At 38.0% G+C, this 12303-nt stretch overlaps 1 protein-coding gene across 4 annotated transcripts in view; it reads left to right on the forward strand.

Moving 5' to 3' along the window:
- LOC115223454 (geranylgeranyl pyrophosphate synthase) overlaps positions 1 to 12303 on the forward strand; it is a 75371-nt gene that overhangs the window by 29592 nt on the left and 33476 nt on the right. For 2 of the 4 annotated variants that reach the window (XM_029794032.2, XM_029794033.2), the window contains exons 1-2: positions 8108 to 8184; positions 10883 to 10939. In XM_029794032.2, the coding sequence (XP_029649892.1) occupies positions 10887 to 10939 (53 nt within the window). In that variant the 5' untranslated portion in view covers positions 8108 to 8184; positions 10883 to 10886. Of the gene's footprint in view, positions 1 to 4759; positions 4921 to 8107; positions 8185 to 10882; positions 10940 to 12303 lie in introns of those variants that run through there. The other 2 variants (XM_036512549.1, XM_029794034.2) reach the window with 2 other exon arrangements.

Consider the following 12303-nt stretch of genomic DNA (forward strand, 5'->3'; position numbering starts at 1 on the left):
TGCTTAAACTATGTATGCTGAAGTTTGCTTCCAATAAATATATGCCCCTGTGTTGGGATTAAGTTTCACATGATGAAATGAGTCAACAGGCTTCTTTCAGTTTCTGTCTAACAAATGCACTCACAAGGCTTTGGTTGACCCAAGGCTAAAGTGAAAGGCAGTGAGCAGTTGGCCACAGGCCCTATGGGTTTAGGGGCCTCTATGCTTACACTATGTATGCTGAAGTTTGCTTCCAATAAATATATGCCCCTGTGTTGGGATTAAGTTTCACATGATGAAATGGGTCAACGGGCTTCTTTCAGTTTCTGTCTAACAAATCCACTCACAAGGCTTTGGTTGACCCAGGGCTAAAGTGGAAAACATTGAGCAGTTGTCCACAGGCCCTATGGGTTTAGGGGGTCTCTATGCTTACGCTATGTATGCTGAAGTTTACTTCCAATAAATATATGCCCCTGTGTTGGGATTAAGTTTCACATGATGAAATGAGTCAATGGGCTTCTTTCAGTTTCTGTCTAACAAATCCACTCACAAGGCTTTGGTTGACTCAAGGCTAAAGTGGACGACAGTGAGCAGTTGTCCACAGGCCCTATGGGTTTAGGGGGTCTCTATGCTTACACTATGTATGTTGAAGTTTGCTTCCAATAAATATATGCCCCTGTGTTGGGATTAAGTTTTCACATATGAAATGAGTCACGGCTTCTTTCAGTTTCTGTCTTCCAAATCCACCCACAAGGCTTGGTTGACCCAGGCTAAAGTGGAAGACAGTGAGCAGTTGTCCACAGGCCCTATGGGTTTAAGGGGCCTCTATGCTTAAACTATGTATGCTGAAGTTTGCTTCCAATAAATATATGCCCCTGGGCATATTTTGCCTAGGGGGCCATAAAACTTTCGAGATTGCTCTGTACCTCATAGAACTGAAAACTTCTAAAACTATACCTACATAACTGGATCCAGCAGAGGAAGTGGTGAGAGGAAGAGGCTAAATAATCTAGAGTCATACTGCACACTCCTTTTTTGCCTTTTTTTAAAACATTTTCTTTTGTTTTATGCGTTTATTTATTCCTGTATCTTTTGTATTTTTGTTTAGTTGTGGTGGTGTTGTTGATGTTGTTATACTTGTCCGTAGTGACTCAGAGGTGACATGTTCAAGGTTTAGCAGTTCCTGTGCTTTTGTCTGAGACAATACCATAGACAAGAGCTTCCTACTTGAAAAACAAAAAAAATGTTAATGAGTGAAGTCTTGTGACATAAATACACTCATGGAAATATATATATATATATATATATATATATACATACATACATATATACACATACACACACACACATATACATACATACACACATATATATACACACATGTATATACAGCACACGCATGCACATACTTGTACACAAGCATAATCTCTCTCTCTCTCTCTCTCTCTCTCTCTCTCTCTCTCTCTATATATATATATATATATATATATACATACACACACACACATATATCTATATAATAGATATAGATGTTCGGTGATTTTTTTTCCTCTATTCTCATTTCCTCTTGTACTTCCCTCTGTCTCCTGTTTCTGATGAAGAGCTTTGCTCAAAACATAAAACATAATCAAGATCAACACTCGAAGACCAAATAGATACATATATTCATATATTCTTCCACATTTACAAAACGGATGTATAAATTCAAGATATAAAGATATATATAAATAGATATAAGTCGGTGTTATACACAAAACACAGTGAATTTACATTTTAAAAGTTATAAAATATTGGTATAATTAAAAATTTAGGATGATGAAACGTTAAAAGGACGTATTAAAAACCTCCGAAAAATAACACAAAAATTAAAAAATTTAGAGTTCCATCTACAGGTTGTTTCAGAGATGTGCCAAGTAATATGATATATTTTATATTATCAAAACTGACACTCCCCTCATCAGGATGTTTTTTACACTCACTATTCAAAAACAAATACAAAAATACTAATATACAATTACATACCATAATTATATACCATTTGTAATTTGGAGCATAACTGACTTGACTTCTCTTTCTAGAGTTCTTAACTACTGCTTTGATCTGAGAAAATGTGCCTATTAAAACAGCTGTTGTATGCCTTACAAGAAAACTAAACATTCATATTGCTGTCATCAGTGGAACTCTTTATAAACTAATTTTAAGTCATTCATTGTTAACAGTGTTTCATAATTTTTACTGAAACTTCATTGAAATTCTGCTGGAATTTCAAATGACAGTAAGGGAATCTACACTTGTCTAAGTTGTTCATTCAGCTGTAACCAAACCATCAAATGACAAGAATGAACTTTATAATACATTATCCATTGGCAATCCAGAAAAGTCAGCTTGCCTTATCTCTCCTGGATGTTCCATCATTTAAATTGATAATTTCTGAAGTTATTATTTATGCGCCCTTTTCAGACCTAGCCAGGCTCATGGGCCCGATTTCCCGGTTTCTATGGCGTATGTTTTCCCTCCAGCTGGACAGGATGCCAGTCCACTGCAGCGTTACTCAAGGAGCAGGAACAAAGAGTGAGAGAAAGTTGGGGCGAAAGAGTACTAGAGGGGTCGCCACCACCACCTGCTGGAGCCCCGTGGAGCTTTTAGGTGTTTTTGCTCAATAAACACACACAACACCCGGTCTGGGAATCGAAATCGTGATCCTCTGACTGTGAGTCCGCTGCCCTAACCACTGGGCCATTGCACCTCCAATTTCTGAAGTGTCAGGGCAATATCTCCCTCAAATCGAATTAGTGTACTTAGTGCAAATCAGCTTGGTGGCTGTTTGCCAGCTCCGTCTGGCACCTGTGCGGGTGGCACGTAAAAAGCACCCACTACACTCACAGAGTGGTTGGCGTTAGGAAGGGCATCCAGCCGTAGAAACACTGCCAGATCAGACTGGGCCTGGTGCAGCCTTCTGGCTTCCCAGACCCCAGTCGAACCATCCAACCCATGCTAGCATGGAAAGCGGACGCTAAACGATGATGATGATGATGATGATGATGAAATCAGCTTGGTAGTGGTGGTGGCAACCATTTCCAAGGTATAAACCAGACAAGGAAGGAGTTAAACTCAGCATTGTGACAGGCTGTTGATGTTATTCAATCCTAGGTCAGCTTTGTTCAAACAAACTTGATACCTATTGCAGCTGTTACATAATGTTGTCTTCTTTTTTTAGTTCCTGATTTGATTTTAACTTTTCTGAAGTGGCAAAGTGTGATTATGAGAGAGATTTATCTGCTATTTCTAACAAGTTGTAGAGATCCCCTCATTTAGCTGTTTCTGTGATGAGTTCAGTGGTGAACCTCACTACACAGGATAGGCTAATGAGAAAGCCTCTACATGGTTGTTTGACTTAATTAAAATAATAACCAAATCTCCCTCATATCACACCCTACCATTTTTAACCTTTTCACTACACTCACAGAGTGGTTGGCGTTAGGAAGGGCATCCAGCTGTAGAAACACTGCTAGATCAGACTGGGCCTGGTGCAGCCTTCTGGCTTCACAGACCCCAGTTGAACCGTCCAACCCATGCTAGCATGGAAAGCGGACGCTAAACGATGATGATGATGATGATGATTACCATATTTATTTTGAGATGCTCCGTGTTTCTTTCAATTACTTTAAATATAACAAAGAATTTAGTAAAATAACTTAGTTATCATTAAGCTAGTGTTAGGAATATAAATTGTGCGTAAGGTTTGGTGGAAGATTTTAATTAAAAACTTATGAAAACAAGACATTTGTACTACAGAGCCAGAGCCGGTTTGGCCGGATTTCACATTAAGTAACACAGTTCTACAGGTTGGCCGTAACTGGAGTACTTTTGATCAAATATCTGCTTGGGTTGGCCAGGTTGACCCAAGGCTAAACAGCAACACCAACTGTGCCTGTTAAGAACATAAATTATGACTGAGGTTTAGTGGAAGATTTTAATTCAAAACTTATGAAATCAAGACATTTGTACTACAGAGCCAGAGCCGGTTTTAGCCGGGTTGGTAACAAAAGGGTTAAATAAGTAAACATCACATTAAGTAACACAGTTCTACAAGACAGGTTGGCCCTAACTGGAGTACTTTTGATCAAATATCTGCTTGAGTTGGTCAGGTTGACCCAAGGCTAAACAGTAACACCAACTGTGCTTCTTTACAGTAGGTGGACATTTCACATTGTATGGTGTTTAGAAACAATTATTGGACTCCATTTTCAACATTCCAATTCATTAGCTAGAGACTTGATGTATTTACTAATTAGGGCAAAATATTTGCCTTTTTTGTGTGAAATATTTGTTAATTCAAGCAAGACTCGTTAGTATAAATATCTTAAAGAAAGTTGTGTATGAGTTATCACTTTGACTATGTAATATTTTGCAGTCATTAATTTTTACTTAGCATAATTTATTAAAGCTCTGTTAAACAGGGCGTGTAAGAGAAACAAATTGAATAAACTATATGTAGAGTTTTCTCTTTGAAAGAGAAATCCAAAGAAATCTCTGTTTGGTTTTGTTAACATGCAGAATGAATCCATTCAGCCATATCCTTTATATCAAGTTGTTATTTGGAAATATTGAAAGCTTAATTAACAGTCTAGATAATCAACAGAGCTTATAAAGGTTTATTTGATTTATTTATTTCTCCTTCTACCCCACTTTCTATTTCTTTTGTTTTTCTTTTGTCTGTATGTCTGTCTGTGTGTCTGTCTGTGTGTCTCTCTTTCTCATTTGCTTTCACTGAATTTTTGCACTTTAGTCATTTATTCAGTGGTAACCTCTTGCAACACATTACACTCTTACTTCAGTGAAGATATCTTCGCTTTAGACTTGTCGTAAAGAATTTTTTGCTGCCAGTCAGGAGAGAAGTCACGCTGTTTTACTTTAGAAACCCACGTCATCTTATAAACGGTAAGGTATTTGATTCCTTACTTTGGCACAATCCTGCAGATTTCTGTTAAAGGAAGAAGGTTGGGGGTTGTGTTATGTTTGAGCCTTTTTCCTACAACATTCATAACCAAAATTGAAGTGAATCGGTTTCAGATCAGAATAATTACCAAGTCACAGACATTGTTTACTGGAAGTTTATTTAAATTATTTAAAAAATTTTTGTTTATATGTATATATATATATATATTTTCATTAGAGGTGGATGAGTAGTACCCATTGTCTTCCTTGGCTTTCATAAATTGAAGAAGTCTCCCTTGACCACATGTGGCCTGAACTCTTTACATGAACACCACCCTGTACATAACTCCATGTCCCCCTACATGGCCTTGCTTTTTGCTTTTTGAGCCAAAAATTAACTAACTAAGTAAGTAGGGATAAATGATGTTAATACAGTTGTTGTTGGTGTTGTCTGTGTTTTTGTGTAGCCTCAGCCAGATCTGACTGAACAGACCTTGCCTGTCATAAAATGAAGAAGTAGAGATAAACTGGTGTTTCAGTATAGTTGTTGTCAGTTGGTATTTTTGTATAACTTTGGGTCAGGTCTCACTGAAGAGACCTTTGGCGAGGAGATATTCAGTCACCAGACTGTCATCCGAATACATTGTGCTTTTACTTTACCCTGCATTCATATCTAAATTAACTATTACTTAACTATTACTTAACTGGCTTCTGTGCCGGTGGCACATAAAAAGCACCATCCGAACATGGCCCATGCCAGCCCTGCCTCGACTGGCTTCTGTGCCAGTGGCACATAAAAAGCACCATCCGAACGTGGCCAATGCCAGCACTGCCTTGACTGGCTTCTGTGCCGGTGGCACATAAAAAGCACCAACCGATCGTGGCCGATGCCAGACCCCTCTGGCACCTGTGCAGGTGGCACGTAAAAAGCACCCACTACACTCGCGGAGTGGTTGGCGTTAGGAAGGGCATCCAGCTGTAGAAACACTGCCAGATCAGACTGGAGCCTGGTGCAGCCCCTGGCTCCCCAGACCCCGGTCGAACCGTCCAACCCGTGCTAGCGCGGAAAACGGACGTTAAACGATGACGATGATGATGATGATGATGATGATATTCTCTCATACCATCTCCGAAGAAGGGATATGATAAATATCCTGGAAACAGCTGTAAGACCTTCTATCTATAAATGTTCTATAATCTGCTCAGCCTTGGTTTTTTTTTATCTCATTACGAAAAAAAATTTATATATAAGTAGTTGTGTAAAGCCAGAACAATGTGAGCAGGTACAAAGTGAAAAGAAAACAGAGCAAAGTTGTAGTTTTACCTTGCGTTTCTATATTTTGGGGAGAAATTTTTCCAACACTTTCACACACGTACATACATGTGCATGCACCCATGCATATGTGGATATACATACATACATACACACATACACACATACATGTATATGAGTCAAGTACATCAACATCAAAATAAATATCAAATGGAAATTGTAGTTGTGATACCTGTGCCGGTGGCACGTAAAAAGCACCATCTGAATGTGGCCGATGCCTGCGCCGCCTTGACTGGCTTCTGTGTCGGTGGCACATAAAAAGCACCACCAGCCGATCGTGGTTGCTGCCAGCCTCCCCTGGCACCTGTGCTGGTGGAATGTAAAAAGCACCCACTACACTCACGGAGTGGTTGGCGTTAGGAAGGGCATCCAGCTGTAGAAACACTGCCAGATCAGACTGGAGCCTGGTGCAGCCTCCTGGCTTTCCAGACCCCGGTCGAACTGTCCAACCCATGCTAGCTTGGGAAACAGGCATTAAACGATGATGATGATGATGATATATTGTTATGCTAGGTGCGCTTTCCATACTTGAATGGATGGGACATATTATTTCTGCTCTCCTTGATCTATCATGCTCAGATCTTTTATTTTCAGTTTGCTCTCCTAATGCCAACCACCTCCCAGATACAGTGTATACTAGGTACAATTTGAAGTGGGGGAAAAAAAAACGAAAATTGACTGCTTTTTCTAGCATGTCAGTTGACTATGTAGAGGTTCCCTTGTTGGTATAACCTTATCAGATCTTAATTAACAAGGGAATGGTTAGAACCATGCATGTTTTCATGGTGAGACATTTGTTCCTATGTCAGTCAGTAGTATCCAGAAATAAACCATTTTGGTGGTGGTGGTGGTGGCAGTTGCGGGGGGGGGGGGAGATTTTGGTTGTGGTGGTGGTGGTGGTGATGGGGTGGGCGAGGAAGGCGGGAGAGGTGGCAAAATTTGGCAATCAGATAGGCTTGGTTGTTTCAACGAAATGCGGGCTGAAGATTAAAGATCAGCATTATATCCATACGTATATATATATAAATATACATATGTAATTATATATATATATATATATAATATATATATATATATATATATATAATATATATAGACACACACACGCACACACGCAGATATTTACATGTGTATTTACTTATTTATATGTGGTATGATACTGATCTTTAATCTTCAGCCTAAATTTATTTTAAGTTATCAAATTCACAGTGCAAAAATGTGTCAAAAGCCTCTGTTGGCTTATACATGCACGCATGCACACACACACCACACACACACACACACACACACACACATGTGTGTGTATGTGTATATATATTCTTTCATCTGTTTATTTATACATACATATATATATATATATATATATATATATATATATATATATATATATATACATGTCTATATATATATGTATATACACACAACACATATACATATATGTATATATGTGTACACACACACGCGTGTGTATGTGTATATATATTCTTTCATCCGTTTATTTATACATACATACATAAATACATACACATCTATATATATACATGTCTATATATATATACAACACACACACACACACACACACACACACATATACATACATGTATATATATGTGTGTACACACACATATATAGTGTAACATAAATCTCAACTGCTCTTCACAAAACTCATTCTCTTCTTTCCCACTTACGACTGACGCCTGCAGTGAATCATCACCAAGTCCACCACTTGTAAACCATTTCATAACTGAACTACCTTTATTATGTAATCCATTCATCTCTCTCTAATATTTTATATGTTTTAGCTAACCCCCACCACATTCTTTTACATTTTCATTATTTTTTTTTCCTTACATGTGTCAGCAGAAATGGGGGACAATTCCCAGTTGTCTTTAAACCATAAATTGGCAGCACTCAAAGAAAAATCCAGTAATCAGGTAAATTGTATCTCTTTTTCTTTCCTTTTTTATTTTATTTAATACTTTATGCTTGTTTTATACACACACACACACACACACACACACATATATATATATATATATATAATATATATATATATATATATATATATATACAGGGTTGGCAAACAGTCACCTGACAGTAAATCAAAACCATTTAATTCCAATGTGTAACAGCTGAATGAATTTAATAAAAGCATCTAAATATGAAACATCATGAAAATTGTTCAAACTGAAGTCCTTCTTGAGCGACACATTTTTTCCATTCGAGTCAATACAGAATTACTGAGGGTATTTATGGAATCGTGATTTACTGTCGGGTGACTTTTGGCCAACTCTGTGTGTGTGTGCCTGTGTTTGTATATATATATATATATATATATAGGCGCAGGAGTGGCTGTGTGGTAAGTAGCTTGTCTACCAACCACATGGTTCCAGGTTCAGTCCCACTGTGTGGCACCTTGGGCAAGTGTCTTCTACTATAGCCTTGGGCCAACTAAAGCCTTGTGAGTGGATTTGGTGGACAGAAACTGAAAGAAGCCCGTCGTATATATGTATATATATATATATGTATATATATATATATATATATATATATATATATATGCATGTGTGTGTCTGTGTTTGTCCCTGTCCCCTAGCATTGCTTGACAACCGATGCTGGTGTGTTTATGTCCCTGTTACTTAGCGGTCCGGCAAAAGAGACCGATAGAATAAGTACTGGGCTTACAAAGAATAAGTCCTGGGGTCGAGTTGCTCGATTAAAGGCGGTGCTCCAGCATGGCCGCAGTCAAATGACTGAAACGAGTAAAAGAGAATATATATATATATATATGTCTAAATTGAGGGAGTGAAATTGGTAAAATGCAGCCTATATATGTTTCTTAGCTAGCTGATCCTCTGAAGTAATAATTATTCAATGAGGGGTACTTAACTTAGGTAATCATCAGGCCAAGAATACCTTAATCAAATGAAGATTACACTCTCACTTGGAACTTCCAAGTTAACTCAGCTACAAATGTGAGTTTTAACACAAAGGGCAAGCTTTGGGGTCTCAGTAGTTACAACTGGTAGTGGGCTCTTAGTGATTTTTACAGGAAGATTTTTAAGGGACCATAAGAATGGAAAAACAAATGGATTGTACCTTATATTGAATCTCTTTTAAGAGCATTCAAATGCCATTGCAACATGGAAATTATTGCTTCAGAGAGGTAAATTAAGTACTTCATCAAGTACACACTGAAAGGAAATGACGAAGCTGCTGTTCATATAACAATGATAACAAAATTAGTCAATATCTATTGTGAAGGTATATTGGCCCATCCGAAGCAGTTAAATCCATATTGGCTTCCGTGTCGGTGGCACGTAAAAAGCACCATCCGAATCGTGGCCGAAGCCAGTGCCGCCTCGACTGGCTTCCGTGCAGGTGGCACGTAAAATGCACCAATCCGACCGTGGCCGATGCCAGCCTCGCCTGGCACCAGTGCAGGTGGCACTAAAAAGCACCCACTACACTCACGGAGTGGTTGGCGTTAGGAAGGGCATCCAGCTGTGGAAACATTGCCAGATAAGACCGGAGCCTGGTGCAGCCTTCTGGCTTCCCAGATCCCCGGTCGAACCGTCCAACCCATGCTAGCATGGAGAACGGACGTTAAACGATGATGATGATGATGATGATGATGAAAGAGCACCTGCAATAGTGAGACTGCAAGTTCCTCTACCAGATGAACAAAGAATATTGCTCAGAAATAATGAGGATATATATGGCTGTCAATGAACAACAGGAGAACAACATTGACAGAATTCTTTTCGTTGTGAATCAATGATGACTTTGCAAAAAACATTACTTTGTGCTGAAGTACTTATGTTTTCCATTTGAGACCTTCATAACAAAGTATGGTAAAGAAGAAAGTGAGGAAAAAAGCTGAAGGCCATTTGAACGTTTTCAAACAAGAAACACTTTATTGTGTTTATTTTGTCACACCAAAGGCAGGAGAACCGTATTATTTAAGAATTTTATTGCATGAAGTTTGAAATAGTATTTTTTCCTTTGCTGCCACTTATTGACATTTTCAACTTGGAGTGGTCACACCATTCCAAATTACATCTAGTATATTATATATGTTGTATATATATATATATATATATATATATATATATGTATATATATATATATATATATATATATATATATACATATATATGTATATATATGTATATACATATATATGTATATATATGTATATACATATATATGTATATATATATATATTATATATTATATATATATATATATATATATATATATACATATATATATAATACATATATATATATATATATATATATATATATATATATATATATATATATATATATACAGATGTGTAAAAAATAGCATTCTATTTATACATATTTGAAGTTCATATATTTTTGTTTGACATATACAAAGTAGACTGACAGGTGGTTAATGGGTGGAGTCACAGAATGTTTCATTATCAATGAAATCCATCAGTCGGTGGCCACCCTGTCATTGGGTTGGAAATTTGGTTCTTTAACTTGACATGCTGTTTGTTGCCCATAGTCATAATCAATTGAGCTGTGATTGGGAATTGGTTATGTCTCATCAAATAGCAGACACACCCTACAACTAAATGTTTCCAATTATCTTTTCTAGAACAATGAAAATAAATATGGGTACAATTCGTCGACAAACTCTCCTTCGACCGATAAAGTGAGTATTCATTGTTATCATCGCCATTGTTATTGTAGTTGCAGTTATTGTTGTTATTGTTGTTGTTGTTGTGTCTTAGCATATAAATGTTGTATGGATTCCTCTGAAAATGCCTTGTTTTGCCCTTTACTGTATACTTATTTCAGTCCTTAGACTGCTGGGTTTCGGGGGGCCCCTCCTTTGAGGGATCAGTCACACAAATTGACACCAGTACCTGTTTTTTAAGTTCGGTACTTATTCTGTCAGTCTCTTTAACTGAACTGCTAAATAAAGAAACCAGTACCAATTGCCAAATGGTAGGAAAGGACACAGACAAAGAAGCACACACACACACATGCACACGCACACACACACACATGCACACGCACACACACACACACACACACTTTTATTCTTTTACTTGTTGCAGTCATTTGACTGAGGCCATGCTGGAGCAGTTCCTTGAAGGGTTTTAGCCAAATGAAACAACCTTAAGACTTATTTTTATGCCTAGTACTTATTCTATCTGTTTCTTTTGCCAAACTGCTAAGTTACAGAAATGTAAACACAACAACACTGGTTATCAAGTAGTAACGGGGGGACAGGCATGAAGACACACATACTCTCTCTCTCACACACATACACACACACACATGATGGGCATCTTCCAGACTTTCTGTCAACCAAATCCACTCACAAGGCCATAGTAGAAATCACTTGCCCAAGGTGCAATGTAGTGGGACTGAACCTGGAACCATGTGGTTGGAAAGCAAGCTTCTTACCACACGGCTGCACCTGTGCCTGTATATAGGTGAAATTAACATAAGAGATTCTTTGCCCCATCTAGAAACCGTAGGACCTATTTAGAGGTTTCGCAAGCTCTTCCAAATCCATTGCAGTGTTGGAAACCCATCAGCAGGTATCTCAGGGTCACATGCATTTCATCCCTAAGACTGTATGCTTTACCTAAGTAGGGCAGCAAGGACAGAGCTAGTTTTCATCTACAGAAGGGCTCCACATGAGGTCTCTCATCAACCATAGCCATCCAGAGCATTTCAGCTGCTGTGACTATTTCCCTAATGTATTTCTTTAGTTGTTTGGGTTCCTCATGCCATCTCTTGAAAAGGGCTTCATCAACTAAGTCCTGATATTTTGATTTCTTTACCTGGTGGGAGTGTCTTTATGTCTGCCCCCCCCCCCCATTACCGCTTGACAACCACTGTTGTTGTGTTTACATTCCTGTAACTTAGCAGTTTGGCAAAAGAAACAGATAGAATAAGTACTAGGCTTTAAAAATAAGTCTTATGGTCGTTTCATTTTGGCTAAAACCCTTCAAGGCAGTGCTCCAGCATGGCCACAGTCAAATGACTGCAACAAGTAAAAGA

Source organism: Octopus sinensis, linkage group LG23 (genome assembly GCF_006345805.1).
Source record: "Octopus sinensis linkage group LG23, ASM634580v1, whole genome shotgun sequence".
Taxonomy (NCBI): domain Eukaryota; kingdom Metazoa; phylum Mollusca; class Cephalopoda; order Octopoda; family Octopodidae; genus Octopus; species Octopus sinensis.